At 35.2% G+C, this 25067-nt stretch overlaps 1 protein-coding gene across 1 annotated transcript in view; it reads left to right on the top strand.

Moving 5' to 3' along the window:
* Window positions 1–23606, top strand: part of LOC149777730 (uncharacterized) — a 263591-nt gene extending 239985 nt beyond the window's left edge. The window contains exons 49-53 of the mRNA XM_089938777.1: window positions 4719–4826; window positions 5416–5526; window positions 11036–11116; window positions 17410–17527; window positions 20736–23606. Coding sequence (XP_089794903.1) covers window positions 4719–4826; window positions 5416–5526; window positions 11036–11116; window positions 17410–17527; window positions 20736–20749 — 432 coding nt within the window. The 3' untranslated portion in view covers window positions 20750–23606. The remainder of the gene's footprint in view (window positions 1–4718; window positions 4827–5415; window positions 5527–11035; window positions 11117–17409; window positions 17528–20735) is intronic.
* Window positions 23607–25067: the final 1461 nt, after the last annotated feature.

Below are 25067 nucleotides of genomic sequence, written 5' to 3'. Positions count from 1 at the left end.
GGTTTTCACTCAAAATCTTTATACGATGTTCCAGACAGGTATATGCATTGACAGGCATGGGTTTTCACTCAAAATCTTTGTATGATGTTCCAGATGGGTATATGCATTGACAGGCATGGGTTTTCACTCAAAATCTTTATACGATGTTCCAGACAGGTATATGTATTGACAGGCATGGGTTTTCACTCAAAGTCTTCGTATGATGTTCCAGATGGGTATATGCATTGACAGGCATGGGTTTTCACTCAAAATCTTTGTACGATGTTCCAGACAGGTATATGCATTGACAGGCATGGGTTTTCACTCAAAGTCTTCGTATGATGTTCCAGACAGGTATATGCATTGACAGGCATGGGATTTCACTCAGAATCTTCATATGATGTTCCAGACAGGTATATGCATTAACAGGCATGGGTTTTCACTCAGAATCTTTGTATGATGTTCCAGAGAGGTATATGCATTGACAGGCATGGGTTTTCACTCGAAATCTTTGTACAATGTTCCAGACAGGTATATGCATTGACAGGCATGGGTTTTCACTCAAAATCTTTGTATGAGGTTCCAGACGGGTATATGCATTGACAGGCATGGGTTTTCACTGAAAATCTTCGTATGATGTTCCAAACGGGTATATGTTTTGACAGGCATGGTTTTTCACTCAGAATCTTTGTATAATGTTCCAGACAGGTATATGCATTGACAGGCATGGGTTTTCACTCAAAATCTTTGTATGATGTTCCAGACAGGTATACGTATTGACAGGCATGGGTTTTGACTCAAAGTCTTTGTGTGATGTTCCAGACGGGTATATGTATTGACAGGCATGGGTTTTGACTCAAAATCTTTGTATGATGTTCCAGATGGGTATATGCATTGACAGGCATGGGTTTTTACTCAAAGTCTACATATGATGTTCCAGACGGGTATATGCATTGACAGGCATGGGTTTTTACTCAAAGTCTACGTATGATGTTCCAGACGGGTATATGTATTGACAGGCATGGGTTTTGACTCAAAATCTTTGTATGATATTCCAGACAGGTATATGTATTGACAGGCATGGGTTTTGACTCAAAATCTTTGTATGATGTTCCAGACGGGTATATGCATTGACAGGCATGGGTTTTACTCAAAGTCTACGTATGATATTCCCGATGGGTATATGCATTGACAGGCATGGGATTTTACTCAAAGTCTACATAGGATTTTCCAGATGGGTATATGCATTGACAGGCATGGGTTTTCACTCAAAGTTATCATATGATGTTCCAGATGGGTATATGCATTGACAGGCATGGGTTTTCACTCAGAATCTTCGTATGATGTTCCAGATGGGTATATGCATTGACAGGCATGGGTTTTCACTGAAAGTCTTCATACAATATTCCAGACGGGTATATGTATTGACAGACATGGGTTTTCACTCAAAATCTTCGTATGAGGTTCAAGACGTTTGTATGTATTGACAGGCATGGGTTTTCACTGAAAGTCTTCGTACGATATTCCAGACAGGTATATGTATTGACAGAAATGGTTTTTCACTCAAAATCTTCGTATGATGTTCCAGATGGGTATATGTATTGACAGGCATGGGTTTTCACTCAAAGTGTTCATATGATGTGTAATTGAGGCTATATTTTGTTATCACTGCTGTATCAGAATAAATGTTTATATTGATATGAAGTTTGTATTAAAAGACTACCTATGATACCTAGATGTTCCTACTTTCCCCTCACCATGCATATAGTTTTATCAAGATTGGATTTTCACTATGAAACTTGCCATAGTATTTAGTTGTTAAAAAAAAATTGTGCTAATATTACTTTCCAATTGAGTTATAACAGCCATTTGAAGAATCATGGTTTGGCTAACCTACCGAATGGATGGTGGTACTGGCGTGGAGTTTTCACTACAATTTTTCTTGCAGTTAGACCTATCATGTAGGTAGTCCTATAATGTAGTTGAGGGTTCTATAATGTAGTTACACGTGTAATGTAGGTAGTCCTAATGTAGGTAGTCCTATAGTGTAGTTGGGGGTCCTATAATGTAGTTACACCTGTAATGTAGGCAGTCCTATAATGTAGGTAGTCCTATAGCATAGTTGAGGGTCCTATAATGTAGTAACACCTATAATGTAGGTAGTCCTATAATGTAGGTAGTCCTATAGTGTAGTTGGGGGTCCTATAATGTAGTTACACCTATAATGTAGGTAGTCCTGTAATGTAGTTGGGGAGTCCTATAATGTAGTTTCACCTATAATGTATGTAGTCCTATAATGTAGGTAGTCCTGTAATGTAGTTGGGGAGTCCTATAATGTAGTTACACCTGTAATGTAGGTAGTCCTGTAATGTAGTTGGGGAGTCCTATAATGTAGTTACACCTATAATGTATGTGCTCCTATAATGTAGGTAGTCCTGTAATGTAGTTGGGGAGTCCTATAATGTAGTTACACCTATAATGTATGTGCTCCTATAATGTAGGTAGTCCTGTAATGTAGTTGGGGAGTCCTATAATGTAGTTACACCGATAATGTAGGTAGTCCTGTAATGTAGTTGGGGAGTCCTATAATGTAGTTACACCTATAATGTATGTAGTCCTATAATGTAGGTAGTCCTGTAATGTAGTTGGGGAGTCCTATAATGTAGTTACACCTGTAATGTAGGTAGTCCTGTAATGTAGTTACACCTATAATATAGTCCCATAAAATATTATTAGACCTACAGTAGAAATCACAAACAGATCAATAACTATAATGTAACTGTTTTTTATACATGCATTTTTCTTGTTTCATATTTCTCTTGCATAAATTCATATATGATATTTTGTATTTGTGTTTATGTTGACCAATATATGTGTATACATAACATTACAACTGAACTGTAAAGTTTATAGAAATGATAGACTGAATACTGTAGTGGAAGGTATAAATAAAATGTATACTCTAGCAGAAAGTTTCACTAGACTGAATACTTGGGTGGAAAGTTTCAACAGACTTTATATTCCAGTGGAAAGTTTCACCAGATTGTATTCTCTAGTGGAAGGTTTCAATAGACTGTATAATCTAGTGGAAGTTGTCAATAGACTATACTCTAGTGGAAGGTTTCAATAGACTGTATAATCTAGTGGAAGTTGTCAATAGACTATTCTCTAGTGGAAGGTTTCAATAGACTGTATAATCTAGTGCAAAGTTTCAACAGACTATATACTCTAGTGCAAGTTTTCAATAGACTATACTCTAGTGGAAAGTTTCATCAGAATGTATACTGCAGTGTCACTGTCAGTTTCAATAGTTTATACTCTAGTGGAAGGTTTCAATAGACTATACTCTAGTGAAAAGTTTTGACAGACTGAATAATCTTGTTGAAAGTTTCAAAATATTTTGTTATACTGTATACAATGTACATGATAGGGCCTCAGTTCTAGTAACTAATTAAGCTACCCTCTTTAAAAAAAGTAATTACATCCTGATATTTGGCTATATGCTGATCTTGTATTAAAAGACATGCACTCTTTTGGATTATGAATGTCTTTTATGTTTGAAACAGAGGTATTCCAAGTTATATTACAGTAATATAGATGTGACTGTATACAGCTTTATAAAAAGAAAAGGATCCTATACTGAAGTAGATTTGAACAACTTGGTTTTCTAAAATGACCAAAGAAAATATTCTGCCGTTTTTGAAATTTTTGAATAGATAATGGTTAGATGGTTATCTACAAATACACCTAGAATTTTATCGTGTACATTTCTAAAGGTTCACATTTTCTTTGAGAATGTTTAGTTTGCCACTATCAATTTTTGCTTCCTTTTTTTTTTTTTATGAGTCAGGTTTTGTTTGTTTTTTATCTGTTATGAGAATGATGCTTTTTTTTTGTTTCAAGATGCTTCAAGTCTGTGTTGAACATTTTAAAGGTTATTTTTCATGTTCAGTTTTGGTTCCATGAGAATCATTGTTGTGTTTTCTGCATAATGGACAGTGGAAGAAACTGATCTGACAGTCTTCAGTTTTAAATCATATATATTATTATAAAAAGCACAGGTCCAAGGGTAGAACCTTGTAGTACCCTATCTTTAGGTGTGATTTATAAACAGGATGAAATAAGAAAGGTCCAAAAATAGAACCTTGTGATACAACATAAATAATATATTTGCTTTCAGAAAGTTGTCTATTTAAAGCTACTCTTTACCTATAAGTTACAAAAAAGTGGACCACTCTGGTGGCCTAGTGGTTAGAGTGTCTGCCTCAGAAGCAGAATGTTGTGGGTTCGATCCCTGGCCAAGTCATACCAAAGACTTACAAAAATGGTACTAACAGCTGCCTCACTTGGCGCTCAGCATTAAGAGGTTAGTGTTAGGACTGGTCGGCCTGGTGTCAGGATAATGTGACTTGCTGGGACATCATGCTACATGTCTGCAGCATGATGCCCCAGTGCTAGACATCACTATAAACTGCCACACTGCAGACATTGTAGCAATATGACTGAATTTTGTTTAAAGCTACGTTAAAAATCCAAATCACACCCACATACAAAAAAGTGCAGATCAGTTCAGGCATTCTCACTACATTAAGAAATTGTCAGTGTCAGAAATTGTCAGTGTTTCAAGCAAAATTTTATGAAAATATCAATCCAGGAAAAGTTGAAAAGTGTGAACTATTGGATTACTTCTGACCCCATTATTGATACATTTGTTTATTTGTTCGTATTAATGTCTACAGGGAGAAGCTGCACCTGGCAATAAGATACCTATGGATGTCCCCACCCATGATGAATGGAAGTCAGATACCGTCAGAGGCAAACTTTCTAAGGAACAAGACCATCTTAGGGTAAGAGAAATCAAAAGACTGATATGGACAGACCTGATTAATTATCTGTAGTGTTTTTAGTTTTTGCAAAATTCTGATAACCCATCCAATAAGAATATTCCTTCAATTAATTTATCATTAATTTATTTGAAAGATTTTATCATGTGACATTTCTCCTTTATTTTTATTTTGAAATCACAAAAGAAGCAAAGATTCGATACATGGCGCATTTAAAAATAATCTGGATTTGTCATACCTGCCATATCAGGAATGTTGGCAGGTTTAAATTATGGTTTATATTGTGACCTGAATGTTGGCAGGTATAAATTATGGTTTATTATGTGACCTGAATGTTGGCAGGTATAAATTATGGTTTATAGTGTGATCTGAATGTTGGCAGGTATAAATTATGGTTCATAGTGTGACCTGAATGTTGGCAGGTATAACTTATGGTTTATTGTGTGACCCTATAGCACTTTTTTCTGTTAAGCACCAAAAATTCTCATTTTCATTCTTGCGCTTATTTTATGTACAAATTTAAAGTTTTTTAAAATACAATAATGAAAATGTTCCAGATTTTTGGTATTTTCAAACTCACTTGTCTTTTCAGCATCAGCTACAAGAACAGATGCAGCGACATGCAGATGCAATGGAACAGGCTAGACTTCAATCCGAAGGCACCATTGAGAATCTCCGACGCAAACTCAACACTTTGCAAGATGTAATTATACCTCTCTTGTACTGCTCCAGGGACATATAAGGATTCGCAGGGGCTAACAGGAACCCAAATTCCTATTTAAAATATTTCAGAAACATACCAGATTCAGAATTTGTTAGACATTCCACTTAGATAACTTTTGTCTCAGTTGGCCAATTAATCCCCATAGTAATGGATCCAGTTCCAATTACCAGTCACTCAGGAAAAATCCCTGACATCTTCAGAGAAAACAATGGAAAATTATATGTTATGTACTTGTATTGCTAAACAATTATTGACAGTTTTATACATTATGTATCAGTATTGCTAACTAACTGTTGACAGTTTTACACATTATGTATCAGTATTGCTAACTAAATATTGAGTTTTACACATTATGTATCAGTATTGCTAACTAAATATTGTCAGTTTTACACATTATGCATCAGTATTGCTAACTAAATATTGACAGTTTTACACATTATGTATCAGTATTGCTAACTAAATATTGACAGTTTTACACATTATGTATCAGTATTGCTAACTAAATATTGACAGTTTTACACATTATGCATCAGTATTGCTAACTAAATATTGACAGTTTTACACATTATGTATCAGTATTGCTAACTAAATATTGACAGTTTTACACATTATGTATCAGTATTGCTAACTAAATATTGACAGTTTTACACATTATGCATCAGTATTGCTAACTAAATATTGACAGTTTTACACATTATGCATCAGTATTGCTAACTAAATATTGACAGTTTTACACATTATGCATCAGTATTGCTAACTAAATATTGTCAGTTTTACACATTATGCATCAGTATTGCTAACTAAATATTGTCAGTTTTACACATTATGTATCAGTATTGCTAACTAAATATTGACAGTTTTACACATTATGTATCAGTATTGCTAACTAAATATTGACAGTTTTACACATTATGTATCAGTATTGTTAACTACATATTGACAGATTGAGTGACAAATAATGTGTACAAGTCTTACTCTATAGAATTTTCTCCATTCCTCGGTTAACCAGGTATCACACCTATTTGGACATGTGATATTAGCAATACTCTCTGTGTTGTGAGCCGCCTGTACTAAATCAATGCCAATTTCAAATTAAATTAATGAAACTAATTTAAGTAAAGAAAAATTTAGGAAGCCAATTCCCCCAAAAATTTAAAACTATGAAACTTATTAATTTTCTTGATAAAAAGCACTGAAATGCAAGAATGTAATAATACACAAAAAGATAATTGAATGTATTCAATTTGAGATGTATTTCATTCAATTTGAAATATAATCCCATTTTAGGGCTGCAAGGGAATTGTTTGCCATCCCAAGGTATTTCATTCAGTTTGACATATACATCCATATTGTAGCGTTACAAGGGCATTACTTACCATCCCAGGGTATTTCATGCAGTTTAAAATATATCCCTATTTTTAGAATACAAGGGTATTGTGTACCATCCCAGAGTATTTCATTCAGTTTAAATATATCCCAATTTTAGGACTACAAGAGTATTGTGTACCATCCCTGGGTATTTCATTGAGTTTGGAAAATATCCCTATGTTAGGGTATGAAAGGCATTGAATAATATCCCAGAGTCTTTCATTAATTTTGAGATAAATCCCTATTATAGGGCTTCAAAGGCGTTGTATAAAATCCCAGGGTATTTCATTCAGTTTGGGATATATCCCAATGTTAGGGCTAGAAAGGCATTGTGTACCATCCCAGGGTGTTTCATTCACTTTGGGATATATCCTCATGTTAGGGCTAGAAAGACATTGTGTACCATCCCAGGGTGTTTCATTCAGTTTGGGATATATCCCAATGTTAGGGCTAGAAAGACATTGTGTACCATCCCAGGGTGTTTCATTCAGTTTGGAATATATCCCAATGTTAGGGCTAGAAAGGCATTGTGTACTATCCCAGGGTATTCTATTCAGTTTGGGATATATCCCAATGTTAGGGCTAGAAAGGCATTGTGTACCATCCCAGGGTATTCTATTCAGTTTGGGATATATCCCCATGTTAGGGCTAAAAAGGCATTGTGTACCATCCCAGGTTATTTCATTCAGTTTGGGATGTATCCCAATGTTAGGGCTAGAAAGGCATTGTGTACCATCCCAGGGTGTTTCATTCAGTTTGAGATATATCCCAATGTTAGGGCTAGAAAGGCATTGTGTACCATCCCAAGGTATTTCATTCAGTTTGGGATGTATCCCAATGTTAGGGCTAGAAAGGCATTGTGTACCATCCCAGGGTATTTCATTCAGTTTGGGATGTATCCTTATGTTAGGGCTAGAAAGGCATTGTGTACCATCCCAGGGTGTTTCGTTCAGTTTGGGATATATCCTTATGTTAGGGCTAGAAAGGCATTGTGTACCATCCCAGGGTGTTTCATTCAGTTTGGGATATATCCTTATGTTAGGGCTAGAAAGGCATTGTGTACCATCCCAGGGTGTTTCATTCAGTTTGAGATATATCCTTATGTTAGGGCTAGAAAGGCATTGTATACCATCCCAGGGTGTTTCATTCAGATCACAGAAATTATTGTATGAATTCTTGGAAAAAATCTCATAAACCAAATGATAATTACAAAGAGATGACATTGTAATTAGTAACACAGTTAACCACAAAACATACACATGCAACACAAAAATTCCTTATATTGCTTCTTTAATTCTCTTGTAGCATTCAAGGGAAAGGGGTCAGGGTGAAGGGAAAGGGAGGGGCAGTGTAAATTATGGGGAAAGACAGGTAAAGGTAAATTTGTCAGTGTCTTTGAGTGAAATGGCAATTCACTTAACCAACCTTCTTTCTAACATTGACTGGATATTTGTTATTGAAATTCAAACTTCATTGTGGAAGTATGTAAGGTTGTTTTTAAAATGTCTGAAGTACAGATCTTGCAAAATGTCTTTTAAGACAGAAGTGTGCATAATAATCATCTTTTAATGTACTTTTTAATTTTAGTAAGATCAAGTTCTTTAAATATTAAATTTTTGATGTTTAATATACCACAGTCCAGACTTTGTGTTTGACCCAGGATGTGTAACTATCACATTCAGGACTTGGTTTTTGACCAAGGATGTGTAATTTTCACAGTCAGGACTTTCTGTTTGATCCAGGATGTGTAATTAATTTGACCCAGGATGTGTAATTACCACATTCAGGACTTTGTTTTTTGTCCCAGGATGTGTAATTATCTCAGTCTGGACTTTGTGTTTGACCCAGGATGTGTAATTAATTTGACCCAGGATGTGTGATTACATGGTACTGATTATGTTATATAATTTTAGTGGTCTTTTCAACCCAATTTGACATTAGCGATTTACGTCTCAACCCAATTTTACCTTAGTTGACTGTTTACATCTCAACCAAATTTTACCTTAGTTTGCCATTTACATCTCAACCCAATTTTACCTTAGTTGGCCAATTACATCTCAACCCAGTTTTACCTTAGTTTGCCATTTACATCTCAACCCAATTTTACCTTAGTTGGCCATTTACATCTCAACCCAATTTTACCTTAGTTTGCCATTTACATCTCAACCCAATTTTACCTTAGTTGGCCAATTACATCTCAACCCAATTTTACCTTAGTTTGCCATTTACATCTCAACCCAATTTTACCTTAGTTGGCCATTTACATCTCAACCCAATTTTACCTTAGTTTGCCATTTACATCTCAACCCAATTTTACCTTAGTTGGCCAATTACATCTCAACCCAGTTTTACCTTAGTTGGCCGTTTACATCTCAACCAAGTTTTACCTTAGTTGGCTATTCATATCTCAACCCAATTTTACCTTAGTTGGCCATTTACATTTCAACCCAATTTTACCTTAGTTGGCCATTTATATTTCAACCCAGTTTTACCTTAGTTGGCTATTCATATCTCAACCCACTTTTACCTTAGTTGGCCATTTACATCTCAACCCAATTTTACCTTAGTTGGCCATTTATATTTCAACCCAGTTTTACCTTAGTTTGCCATTTACATCTCAACCCAATTTTACCTTAGTTGGCCAATTACATCTCAACCAAGTTTTACCTTAGTTGGCCGTTTACATCTCAACGCAGTTTTACCTTAGTTGGCCGTTTACATCTCAACCAAGTTTTACCTTAGTTGGCTATTCATATCTCAACCCAATTTTACCTTAGTTGGCCATTTACATTTCAACCCAATTTTACCTTAGTTGGCCATTTATATTTCAACCCAGTTTTACCTTAGTTGGCTATTCATATCTCAACCCAATTTTACCTTAGTTGGCCATTTACATCTCAACCCAATTTTACCTTAGTTGGCCATTTACATCTCAACCCAATTTTACCTTAGTTTGCCATTTACATCTCAACCCAATTTTACCTTAGTTGGCCAATTACATCTCAACCAAGTTTTACCTTAGTTGGCCGTTTACATCTCAAACCAGTTTTACCTTAGTTGTCCGTTTACATCTCAACCAAGTTTTACCTTAGTTGGCTATTCATATCTCAACCCAATTTTACCTTAGTTGGCCATTTACATTTCAACCCAATTTTACCTTAGTTGGCCATTTATATTTCAACCCAGTTTTACCTTAGTTGGCTATTCATATCTCAACCCAATTTTACCTTAGTTGGCCATTTACATTTCAACCCAATTTTACCTTAGTTGGCCATTTATATTTCAACCCAGTTTTACCTTAGTTGGCTATTCATATCTCAACCCAATTTTACCTTAGTTGGCCATTTACATTTCAACCCAATTTTACCTTAGTTGGCCATTTATATTTCAACCCAGTTTTACCTTAGTTGGCTATTCATATCTCAACCCAATTTTACCTTAGTTGGCCATTTACATCTCAACCCAATTTTACCTTAGTTGGCCATTTACATCTCAACCCAATTTTACCTTAGTTTGCCATTTACATCTCAACCCAATTTTACCTTAGTTGGCCAATTACATCTCAACCCAGTTTTACCTTAGTTGGCCGTTTACATCTCAACCAAGTTTTACCTTAGTTGGCTATTCATATCTCAACCCACTTTTACCTTAGTTGGCCATTTACATCTCAACCCAATTTTACCTTAGTTGGCCATTTACATTTCTACCCAATTTTACCTTAGTTGGCCATTTACATTTCAACCCAATTTTACCTTAGTTGGCCATTTACATTTCAACCCAATTTTACCTTAGTTGGCCATTTATATTTCAACCCAGTTTTACCTTAGTTTGCCATTTACATCTCAACCCAATTTTACCTTAGTTGGCCATTTACACTTGGATGTGAAGAGCAATAAGGAAAACCTAAGCAAACTGAAAAAGTAGCTGTTTGGAGGGGATGGGGATACTTCACTTGTGTACAGAAAGATGGTGTACACAGCATTTTATTACTTTTTTGTATAATTTTTTTTTAAAGATGTTTCATTTAGGTTTAATTAACACAATAGTTGTTAAATATGCCAAGATAATGTAGGGAAATTTAGTCATTTTCTTTTGATTTTTAATTTTTAATCTTTTACAGGTACTCATTAATACTGGTGACTCACCAGTAAAAACAAGGTCAAGGTCACAGTCACCAAGAGCTTATTCCAGTCCTTTAACAGTAAGAGTGTTTCCATTTCTCCTCCCTCCTTGTTTCTGTGTTTCTCATATAGCTTTTTGCATTGTATTAACAACAGTATAATTACTATTTATCAATTGTTTTAGAGAAAAAATTAATACAATATTCAAATTCCATTACCCTGACACTTAGTTGTAGACTTCTGTTTTATGTTTTTCCCTTACAGCAAGAGCAGCAGCATGATCTTTATTTTCCACTGATTGCCTCATGGTACAGTGTAATAACTTTATTTTCCATTGATTGCCTCTTGGTACAGTGGAATAACTTTATTTTCCACTGATTGCCTCATGGTACAGTGGAATAACTTTATTTTCCACTGATTGCCTCTTGGTACAGTGGAATAACTTTATTTTCCATTGATTGCCTCTTGGTACAGTGGAATAACTTTATTTTCCACTGATTGCCTCATGGTACAGTGGAATAACTTTATTTTCCACTGATTGCCTCATGGTACAGTGGAATAACTTTATTTTCCACTGATTGCCTCTTGGTACAGTGGAATAACTTTTTGCTTCACATTACAGTAAGAATTTGTCAATTAGAGTTTCATAACTAAATCTGTCCAGTTCTGTTTGAAATGTTTATAATATAAAATTAGTTATTTTGTTAAAATATTTGATAGAAAAGTTACCAAGGTTATGTCTTAGAATCTGATCAGGAAGTGAAAAATTTAAATTCTGAATGAAATTCATTGAAATGTTGCTCCAAATCTGGCCAATGCCATTATCTTGGGCATATGATTTCTGGTCTTCAGATTTCATGGCTTTTCCTAAACTCCTGTTTTTATTTCCAGATATTACATAATTGCCATCTTAATTCACAAGCTTTCTTCCAGCCTTCTGAAGTCCATTCTGTATGTTCACAACTCTGCTCAAATCACTGTTTCTTGTTGTGGTTTCTGATCTGTATTTTCTTGTTGTACATGCATCTATAGTACCCTTTACCTAGGCTTTCTGATATATATTTTCTTGTTGTACATGAATCTACGTTGCTGTTTTGCATCTATATGAGAACAAATCTCAAAGTTTGTCTTACTGTCTAACTTTATACATGTTATGGTCAACATGTAAAGATTTTTGTTAGAATTATTGCCCTTTTTGACTTACAGCTGGCTGCAATGTATATTAGAATTTAGCATTTTTTTGGGATTAACTTACAACTCATTAGATTTTATGATATATGCTCGTCATTAGAAAATATGCATGTTGACCAGTCATTTTACTGATGCTACTTTTGCAAGAGTTATGTGCTCTTTTTGACTCTAGACTTGTCTCCATCACTGAATAGGGGTGGGATGCACAGGAGGCAGAGGTATATTCATGTAAGGAAATCGCTCACCATTCTTTCAGTTTTTATATATTTTGTGATGCTTTGCTACACTTATGGTTCTGTTTGAGACTCAAGATTTCACAGGGGGCCCCAAGTGGTCGAGTGGTCTAAAGTACTCACCATTATGGATCACTGCCATCTCACCTCTGTCTGTGTGGGTTCAGCCTATGTTGGTATGTGAGAAAGCTTGCCAGTAGCTTCTCGTGGGTCGGTGGTTTTTGTAGGGGGTTTTCCCTTGTTCTTCCTCCACCATTAATACTGGCCGTATGTATAGCCTATCTTGTGCTGAAAAATGGCATTAAACCCTAAAACAGCAACAGTAGCACTAGCACCATATTTCACATGTTGGTCTTAAAATGCACAAAGATATTTTTGTGAAAGTTTGCTTATTATCATGAGATAGAGCTGGTTGATTCTTTAAGTGAAAATCATACAAAGAACCTGACAGTAACATTGGGATGGCAGTAGTCTGGGGCACCTGGCCAGCTTTAGTGTAGTAGTAACATTGGGATGGCAATAGTCTGGGGCACCTGGCCAGCTTTAGTGAAGTACGGTTTAGTAATATTGGGATGGCAATAGTTTGGGGCACCTGGCCAGCTTTAGTGTAGTAGTAACATTGGGATGGCAGTAGTTTAGGGCACCTGGCCAGCTTTAGTGTAGTAACATTCAGATGGCAATAATCTGGGGCACCTGGCCAGCTTTAGTGTAGCAGTAACATTGGGATGGCAATAGTCTTGGGCACCTGGCCAGCTTTAGTGAAGTACAGTGTAGTAACATTGGGATGGCAATAGTCTGGGGCACCTGGCCAGCTTTAGTGTAGTAATATTAGGATGGAAATAGTCTGGGACACCTGGCCAGCTTTAGTGTAGTAGTAACATTGGGATGGCAGTAGTCTGGGGCACCTGGCCAGTTTTAGTGTAGTAGTAATATTGGGATGGCAATAGTCTTGGGCACCTGGCCAGCTTTAGTGTAGTAACATTGGGATGACAATAGTCTGGGGCACCTGGCCAGCTTTAGTGAAGTACAGTGTAGTAACATTGGGATGGCAATAGTCTGGGGCACCTGGCCAGCTTTAGTGTAGTAATATTAGGATGGAAATAGTCTGGGACACCTGGCCAGCTTTAGTGTAGTAGTAACATTGGGATGGCAGTAGTCTGGGGCACCTGGCCAGTTTTAGTGTAGTAGTAATATTGGGATGGCAATAGTCTTGGGCACCTGGCCAGCTTTAGTGTAGTAACATTGGGATGACAATAGTCTGGGGCACCTGGCCAGCTTTAGTGTTGTAGTACTATTGGAATGGTAATAGTCTGGGGCACCTAGCCAGCTATAGTATAGTAACATCGGGATGGCAGTAGTCTGGGGCACCTGGCCAGCTTTAGTGTAATAACATTTGGATGGCAATAATCTGGGGCACCTGGCCATCTTTAGTGTAATAACATCACGATGGCAATAGTCTGAGGCACCTGGCCATATTTAGTCTTCACCACCATGCAATGGAAAGCCAAAGCACATCATAGAAGAAAAAACACAAGGTTAAATGTTACACCAGACAGTGTTGTGAGTGTTGACTGAGGTAAATTAAATTTAATAATGAAAATGAAGCATTCGCTTTTTCACTTTCCATGTAAGCAGAAGCAAAAGTCATGTCAGTCTGGAAGAGTGTTGTAATGCGAGTTAATTTTATATATTAGCCTAACATAAATTTTTATTTCTGGGACATTACAATGTCAACCTTTTTCATGAGGTTTTATTTACATAAAGATAATTAATAATGGATGTAATCTATATACATATTGAAACAATTAGCATATCTATTAAAGAAATATGAGAGCTTGTATATAAAGACATACCCATGGAAAAAACATGCACATGCACATATTCATATATGCACATTGATGTCATAATAATATCAGTACTTATTCAAGAGATGGAATCAAAGGGAATCTGATTTATGCATACAGTCCACGGGGATGGAATCAAAGGGAATCTGATTTATGCATACAGTCCACGGGGATGGAATCAAAGGGAATCTGATTTATGCATACAGTCCATGGGGATGGAATCAAAGGGAATCTGATTTATGCATACAGTCCACAGGGATGGAATCAAAGGGAATCTGATTTATGCATACAGTCCATGGGGATGGAATCAAAGGGAATCTGATTTATGCATACAGTCCACGGGGATGGAATCAAAGGGAGTCTGATTTATGCATACAGTCCATGGGGATGGAATCAGAGGGAATCTGATTTATGCATACAGTCCACAGGGATGGAGTCAAATGGTATCTGTGTTATACAAATAATCACAAGGATGAAATCAAAGGGAATCTGATTTATACATACAGTCCATGGGGATGGAATCAAAGGGAATCTGATTTATGCATACAGTCCATGGGGATGGAATCAAAGGGAATCTGATTTATACATACAGTCCATGGGGATGGAATCAAAGGGAATCTGATTTATGCATACAGTCCACAGGGATGGAGTCAAATGGTATCTGTGTTATACAAATAATCCACAAGGATGAAATCATAGGGAATCTGATTTATACATACAGTCCACAGGGATGGAATTAAAGTGATCTGATTTATGCATACAGTCCATGGGGATGGAATTAAAGGGAATCTGATTTATGCATACAGTCCATGGGGATGGAATGAAAGTGATCTGATTTATGCATACAGTCCATGGGGATGGAATTAAAGTGATCTGATTTATGCATACAGTCCATGGGGATGGAATCAAAGGGAATTTGATTTATACATACAGTCCATGGGGATGGAATCAAAGGGAATCTGATTTATGCATACAGTCCATGGGGATGGAATTAAAGTGATCTGATTTATGCATACAGTCCATGGGGATGGAATTAAAGTGATCTGATTTATGCATACAGTCCATGGGGATGGAATCAAAGGGAATGTGATTTATACATACAGTCCATGGGGATGGAATCAAAGGGAATCTGATTTATGCATACAGTCCATGGGGATGGAATTAAAGTGATCTGATTTATGCATACAGTCCATGGAGATGGAATTAAAGTGATCTGATTTATGCATACAGTCCATGGGGATGGAATCAAAGGGAATTTGATTTATACATACAGTCCATGGGGATGGAATCAAAGGGAATCTGATTTATGCATACAGTCCATGGGGATGGAATTAAAGTCATCTGATTTATGCATACAGTCCATGGGGATGGAATCAAAGGGAATGTGATTTATACATACAGTCCATGGGGATGGAATCAAAGGGAATCTGATTTATGCATACAGTCCATGGGGATGGAATTAAAGTGATCTGATTTATGCATACAGTCCATGGGGATGGAATCAAAGGGAATTTGATTTATACATACAGTCCATGGGGATGGAATTAAAGTGATCTGATTTATGCATACAGTCCATGGGGATGGAATCAAAGGGAATCTGATTTATGCATACAGTCCATGGGGATGGAATTAAAGTGATATGATTTATGCATACAGTCCATGGGGATGGAATCAAAGGGAATGTGATTTATACATACAGTCCATGGGGATGGAATTAAAGGGAATCTGATTTATGCATACAGTCCATGGGGATGGAATCAAAGGGAATCTGATTTATGCATACAGTCCATGGGGATGGAATTAAAGTGGTCTGATTTATGCATACAGTCCATGGGGATGGAATCAAAAGGAATCTGATTTATGCATACAGTCCATGGGGATGGAATTAAAGTGATCTGATTTATGCATACAGTCCATGGGGATGGAATCAAAGGGAATCTGATTTATGCATACAGTCCATGGGGATGGAATTAAAGTGATATGATTTATGCATACAGTCCATGGGGATGGAATCAAAGGGAATGTGATTTATACATACAGTCCATGGGGATGGAATTAAAGGGAATCTGATTTATGCATACAGTCCATGGGGATGGAATCAAAGGGAATCTGATTTATGCATACAGTCCATGGGGATGGAATCAAAGGGAATCTGATTTATACATGCAGTTCATGTGGATGGAATCAAAGGGAATCTGATTTATACATACTGTCCACGGGGATGGAATCAAAAGGAATGTGATTTATACATACAGTCCATGGGGATGGAATTAAAGGGAATCTGATTTATGCATACAATCCATGGGGATGGAATCAAAGGGAATGTGATTTATACATACAGTCCATGGGGATGGAATTAAAGTGATCTGATTTATGCATACAGTTCATATGTGTTTTATGCCCTGCTTATTCCCCTTGCCAGTACATAGTAGACAAACAATTAGGGCACATTAGGACTTGAATGCCATGTGCATATTTGTTTTATGATCTGCTTATCCAAACAACTAGGGCACACTGGGACTTGAATGGCAAGTGCATATGTGCTTTATACCCTGTTTTCCAAACAATTAGGGCACACTGAGACTTAAATGGCAAGTGCATATGTGTTTCATCACCTGTTTATCCAAACAACTAGGGCACACTGGGACTTGAATGGCAAGTGCATATGTGCTTTATACCCTGTTTTCCAAACAATTAGGGCACACTGAGACTTATATGGCAAGTGCATATGTGTTTCGTGACCTGCTTATCCCCCTTGTCAGTATATATTAGACAAACAGTGATGGCACACTGAGACCTGAATGGCAAGTGCATGTGCTTTTTGCCATGCTTATCCCCCTTGTCAGTACATAATAGACAAACAGTGAGGGCACACTGAGACTTGAATGGCAAGTGCTTACATGTTTTATGCCCTGCTTATCGCCCTTGTCAGTACAAGTAGACAAACAATTGATATCTTATGTTTTTGTATAAATAACAGCCTTACACTATAAAATATTTGTGGAATGCAAATCACTGAGAGCCAACAGTAGCATTGTTCACTTTATTATTGAAAAACATTTTTTTAGAATTTGACTAACTCAATATTTTTTTCCTTTTTTTCAGGATCGACATAGATCCATTAGCCCAGGATACACAAGGAGAGGATATTTAGCTCAGAGACCTCGCTCAAGGTCAAGGTCATATGAAAGACTTTCTAGTCCAATACTTCCAGAAAGAGACTGTAAGTTATTCCATAATTCCATGTGTGTGTGTGTGTGTGTCTATTCATGCATGTGTGATTTGGATTTTTAACATAGCTTTAACAATTTTTGAGTCATATTGCTACAGTGTCTGCAGTGTGGCAGTTTATAGTGATGCCTAGCACTGGGGCATCATGCTGCAGACATATAGCATGATGTCCCACCCAGTCACATTATCTTGACACCAAGCCAACCAGTCCCGACACTAACCTCTTAATGCTGAGCGTCAAGCAAGGCAGCTGTTAGTGCCATTTTTATAAGTCTTTGATATGACTCAGCCAGGGATCGAACCCATGACCTAACTCATCTGAGGCAGACACTCTAACCACAAAGCCATCGGAACGGTCTACCTCTTAGTGCCTGTTTGTGTAGGCTGGTGAACTATATGTGGCAGAGTCATGGAGTGCAGTATGCTATAAATAGAATACTTAGTACCTAAATGAATCCATACTAATAGGCTTGCCTGTAAAGTTAATGGCAGTGTAGCATATGTACAACATAAATTTTCAAAATAAATATTACCTTTTTGTACATATTTTGTTTTCTCTAGGTAAGTTTAAGGGTAAGATCTGATGTCTGTAACTGTATAATTATTTTTCACAGAAGAATTTTTTTATATTCTTCAAATTCTTGAGAACACTTTCAAGTCAGTGACGCTATGTGACCAACAGTAGCTGACCTTTCTCAGTCTCTGTATCCGCCAATTTGTTGTCTTCATCTGCATCATTAAATCATCTGAATTTGATAAGTTATCACAAATCAGTGTTGCATACGCTGATATTGGAACCAATATCTGACTTACTGAAATCTGCATAGTAAAAATTCTAATCATCCAACCTCAAGAAAATGCTAAATGAAATCCATGGCCTCCATTTTGGACAGTGGAGAATCTGGGTGGGTTCCTTCAAATTGCAGATTATGATTAGATCATAAATAGCAATCATGTGATGTGACATAATAGTAATTAATCTCAATGCCTGTAGATTCTGATAGAGGGCCTTTGCCGAAGGTGACACTATGAAAAGCCAGGTTAAAATGGCCAGTGTTTTCTGTTGACATCAAAACACATTTCCATGCGGACATGGTAAAGGCATCCAAACATGTATTTGAATTGGATAGAGGCTTCCAGTAGAACTTTCATGAAAATGCAGGAGAGGCAACCAAAGCACTTTCATGAGAATGCAGTAGAGGCATCCAATAGAGCTTCCATGAGAATGCAGTAGAGGCATCCAATAAAGCTTTCATGAGAATGCAGGAGAGGCATCCAATAGAGCTTCCATGAGAATGCAGGAGAGGCATCCAGTAAGAGCTTCCATGAGAATGATGCAGAGGCATCCAATAGAGCTTCCATGAGAATGATGCAGAGGCATCCAATAGAGCTTCCATGAGAATGATGCAGAGGCATCCACTACAGCTTTCATGAGAATGCAGTAGAGACATCCAGTAGAGTTATGAAAGTTAGGAAAAGATTAAGTACGTTATATATTATGGTTGGATTAGACGTTATTAAAGATCTTGTCTGGCATAAAACAGGATGCTCATAGTATAAGTTTTAATATTTGTCTATATCTAAGTGTGTTTGATCTCCCAATGCTAAAACACCACAACTAAACAATCGTAGTAACTCACAAAAATCAGTAATGGAGGGAAACGGGAATTTCAGTGGTTGGAATCAAGTTCAAAGGGATATCTATTCTTCCATTCCTACAAAGTCGATTTTAAGAGTGAAATTCAACCAATCTGGCACCAATCTGAGAGTCAGCAACCTGAATCAACTCACAGGGAGGAAACAAGTAAACTTCGTAGTTGTATTAACATTGTTACATTCCACTGAAGACACCGAAAAGATATTTTCCATTCTGAGGAACATTTAGTCTGCGTCCATAGGAAACCAGAATGAAGTAGCAATACATTATGTCCTCAGTGTTAAGATCAAGAATGATGAGGACTGCTACCTTAAAACATATCGAAAATCACAATAACAATTAAACAATGCTTGCCAAAATCATTTTTGGGTAAGTCTCTCTGTTTTATCTCCCATCTGCCAACAGTAAATACTTAATCCAAGACTTGCAAGCCATCATGAATGACCTTTGATCCATTTGTTACTTGTAACACCTTAATAATATCCCACCTTTGATCCATTGTTATAACATCTCAATAATTTCCCACTTTTGGCCTTAAACTTTCCAGATTGTGCCAGTGAGGTAATAAATTCATTGCATGTTGTATGCACGTCAGTAGTTGTGTAAACAGTTTTTAATTTGATTACACACATAATTACACCAGTTACTGCACTGGTGGACCAGTTCTGGTTACTTGTAGACTGGTTGTGACTTTTTCTGTAATCTATGGTCAGAACACTTCAAAAATACCATTCTTTTTTTCAAATTTAGAAGAAAAAACAATTCGTATTTTCAAAAGGTTTATGTGGTAGAACGGTATTTCTGTCCTACTGCCAGTAGAATCACATGAATGATTATCTCCAATTAGTTCATGTCTGATTAAGCAAAGACGTCTTGTTCATGTAGGCATTGCTAAAAGATGTGCCTGCTCAATTTATCCATATTTTGAGATCATCTTTAATCTGGTGTAAATTTATTCCAGAAATATTAATACAACTTTCATTCTATTTTGGAAAAGGTCCATTGAGATGTTTTTATTGTTATATCAAAATCAGTTTGTTCCCTGTGCTATGTTTCACTGATGGACTCCAGTCCAACATACCTGTCCGACCTCCCCCATGTGTACACGCCAGCAAGATACTTACGCTCCTCTTCTGACAATCGTATACTCATTATTCCCACTTCAAAAACGAAGTCATATGGACAACATTCTTTTGCATACAAGGGCCCAGCAACTTGGAATGAATTGCCCACTGAACTTAGACACAAAGACACAGTGATCCCATTCAAGAGTGCTCTTAAAACTCACTTATTTTGACTGCAAGAACAAACGTCAAGACCAAATAATGTTCCCTACCTTAAATATTTACAGCATTTTCTTATGTTTTCTTATTTCATTTTGTTTGTTTTCTGTAATACTATCATTATATATGTTTTTTATGTTATGTGTGTTGTCTAATGTTGTAAAGCACTTAGAGCTTCTAAAGATTAGGTGCTATACAAAGGCCTCATCATTATTATTATTATTATTATTATGATTGTAATTTTCTTCATTTCATTTCAGTTTTGACAGCATGATGATGGGTTGAAAAATATCTTCATACATGTTGGCTTGGATAATATGTGTGAATGTATCTCAGAAATGATCAAGTTCAACTGTTCACAGATCAAGTTTTCAAAAATCGTTTAATTATTGCTAATCATGTTAATTTTGCATTTTATTTTGAGTTAAGCTGAACCACAAACGTCAAATGTCAAATTGTAAAAGAATTGTTCAACATGCATAAGTGAGTCAAATACTAAAGTGAGTCAAATAATAAGGTGAGTCAAACACAAAAGTGAGTCAAATAATGTGAGTCAAACACAAAAGTGAGTCAAATAATAAAGATAGTCAAATGCTAAAATGAGTCAAATAATAAAGTGAGTTAAATACTAAAGTGAGTCAGATACCAAGTTTATGTCATGTTATTGGCTACATCCATTTCTCTGTCTCTCTCAAGATTGCTAATCAGGATTTCAGTATTAATGATAGAACAAAAATGGAATCAAAACTTATTCATTGAAAATAATTTTCCAAGCATGTAAGACAATTTTGGAAATGCACAATCTTGATGTAGTTATCATTGATTTACATATTTTCAAAATCTGCATTTAATTTCGTTATTGTTGTAGAATTATAAGAATTAAAAGAAAATTACGATAATTATTGTGTCGAAATGGTTGCACTGAACTTGACAGTATTCCTGGTGTTCGTCATTTCAGAATGTGAATTGCGTATATTTGATATATCATGATTTTATGTCAGTTACATCCTGTAATTAATGTTAGCTTTAAGCTCATCGTGTTAACATTTAAGATAGATCATAGAAACAAGATAAACCTGGTTACAGTGAATGGTAATTTACTTAGAACAAGCAATGCCTGATGTAATCATAATGTCACAACACTGGCAGGTGACCAAAAGTCATTTCCATGGCATACAGACACGTGTGACTGTTGGGAAATATGACCACATTGTCAAGGGACCAAAAATGATTTCCATGGCTTACAAACATGTGTCTATTGGGAACTGTCACAGCACTGTCAGGTGACCAAAAGTCATATCCATTGCTTACAAACACTATTGTTTGTTGGGAAATGTCCATGTTATTTAAAAGACACTTCTAACTGGCATTACTGCAGATTTAAATGAGCAGAAATGATAATACTAGAAACAAAAACCCAAAATACTGCTCAGTTTACAAAAATTGGTTATAGTTGTTTCTTGAAATGAACTATGTCAGATCTACAGTGAGTAAATCAATCATGGAGCCAACAATTTTAGTGCTACATTGCTTGTTCACAGTAAATGACTGTTCACTGTACTATATTGTTCGTTCACAGTAAATGACTGTTCGCTGTACTATATTGTTTGTTCACAATAAATCACTGTTCACTGTACTACATTACTTGTTCACAGTAAATCACTGTTCACTGTAATCTAGACTGTGTTCCCACTAAACAGGATTAATGAATTTTTTGAAAAACAAAGTGGAGAAAATTTGTTATGAATAATAGTCATTAGGATTTGAAGACATTGAGAAAAAGCAAGCCCAGATTCATACACCTTCACTTTATTTGTAGTGATTATTTGAAAACTTATATTAGCATATTTAGAGATTCTATGTAAGGTAGTTAGCTGCTGATAACATCAGGAAGCTACATAATGTTTAGAACAGGGTGGAGTAAGAATCCCAAGAAGAGATGTACACATGAAATGTTAAATTCCCTTCCTGTCCCACCCTTTAAGGAATGATTCAAATACAGAATTTTAAATCTTCAGAACATCATATTTCTATAGAGGTCGTGATTGCAATAGAACAATGATGAAAGTGATCAACATATGAGTCTATGCAGAGAGTAGCTCCACTATGTTTGGGTCTGTAGGGAAGTTTTAGGATGTAAACTTGACATACAGGTGTCAATCATCCAAGCACCTGTGTGTCAGCCCATACTGCCATTTACATACCATAAGCATTGCCCACAATCAGTTTTTGCTTTTTTTATTTGTATTTTGTGACCACAATAAATCTCCCAGCTGCAGATGAATTTGATATAGAGAATGCAAATGTGTCATCCAGATTGCAACTTTTTTTGGTAAGAAAGAAAAAAAGAGAAGCCTTCTACTTTAGCTCCTTTTCTTTTCATGTCGTGTTTTCTTCTTTCGACAATTATATGCACAGAAAAGGATGAAAGACACCATTACATCCAAGGATATAAGACACCATTACATCCAAGGATGAAAGACACCATTACATCCAAGGATGAAAGATACCATTACATCCAAGGATGAAAGACACCATTACATCCAAGGATATAAGACACCATTAAATCCAAGGATGAAAGACACCATTACATCCAAGGATGAAAGACACCATTACATCCAAGGATAAAAGACACCATTACATCCAAGGATGAAAGACACCATTACATCCAAGGCTAAGCTGAATTTATTAAACATTTTTATTTGTTTCTTAACCTACATTGTACTCCTGGACATCTAAGGTGTTTTTGTATTTAATTTCTGTGCCAAACCATTAGGTGCCTTCTTTTGTATTTAAGTATAAAGATTTCTTCTGCAGATATTACGCTGATTGTATTATATTTCAAGTATTGTGTTTTCCCAATTCAGTAATGCAAATAGCATTTAGTTCTAGATGTTTGCAAAATATTCTAGTGGATTTTGAAGAATTATCTATTTATTCATAATATACTCATCCAGTTCTGTAATTACAATTCTGTCTACCACTTTTAATTATTGGTATTATTAGCAATCAACTTTGGTACAAAATCAGTGTAATTCTTTAAGCTATATAGACATAGTATGTATTTGATTTTACTGTCTTTATAGTACTATATATAGATATAATATGTACTTGATTTTACAATGTCTTTATATGTACTATATATAGACATAATCAAATACATAATATGTACTTGATTTTACAATGTCTTTATATGTACTATATACAGACATAATATGTATTTGATTTTAGTGTCTTTATATGTACTATATATAGACATAGTATGTATTTGATTTTACAATGTCTTTATATGTACTATATATAGACATAATATGTATTTGATTTTACAATGTCTTTATATGTACTATATATAGACATCGTATGTATTTGATTTTACAGCGTCTTTATATGTACTATATATAGACATAATATGTATTTGATTTTACAATGTCTTTATATGTACTATATATAGACATCGTATGTATTTGATTTTACAGTGTCTTTATATGTACTATATATAGACATAATATGTATTTGATTTTACAGTGTCTTTATAGTACTATATATAGACATAATATGTATTTGATTTTACAGTGTCTTTATATGTACTATATATAGACATAATATGTATTTGATTTTACAATGTCTTTATATGTACTATATATAGACATCGTATGTATTTGATTTTACAGTGTCTTTATATGTACTATATATAGACATAATATGTATTTGATTTTACAATGTCTTTATAGTACTATATATAGACATAATATGTATTTGATTTTACAGTGTCCTTATATGTACTATATATAGACATAATATGTATTTGATTTTACAATGTCTTTATATGTACTATATATAGACATAATATGTATTTGATTTTACAATGTCTTTATATGTACTATATATAGACATCGTATGTATTTGATTTTACAGTGTCTTTATATGTACTATATATAGACATAATATGTATTTGATTTTACAATGTCTTTATATGTACTATATATAGACATCGTATGTATTTGATTTTACAGTGTCTTTATATGTACTATATATAGACATAATATGTATTTGATTTTACAATGTCTTTATATGTACTATATATAGACATAATATGTGTTTGATTTTACAATGTCTTTATATGTACTATATATAGACATAATATGTATTTGATTTTACAATGTCTTTATATGTACTATATATAGACATAATATGTATTTGATTTTACAGTGTCTTTATATGTACTATATATAGACATGATATGTATTTGATTTTACAGTGTCCTTATATGTACTATATATAGACATAATGTGTATTTGATTTTACAATGTCTTTATATGTACTATATATAGACATAATATGTATTTGATTTTACAGTGTCCTTATATGTACTATATATAGACATAATATGTATTTGATTTTACAATGTCTTTTTAGTACTATATATAGACATCGTATGTCTTTGATTTTACAGTGTCTTTATAGTACTATATATAGACATCGTATGTATTTGATTTTACAATGTCTTTATATGTACTATATATAGACATCGTATGTATTTGATTTTACAGTGTCTTTATATGTACTATATATAGACATAATATGTATTTGAT

Source organism: Sinohyriopsis cumingii, chromosome 17 (genome assembly GCF_028554795.1).
Source record: "Sinohyriopsis cumingii isolate HCF-2022 chromosome 17, ASM2855479v2, whole genome shotgun sequence".
In the NCBI taxonomy this organism is placed as follows: Eukaryota; Metazoa; Mollusca; class Bivalvia; order Unionida; family Unionidae; genus Sinohyriopsis; species Sinohyriopsis cumingii.
This window is presented reverse-complemented; position numbering and strand designations above follow the sequence as displayed.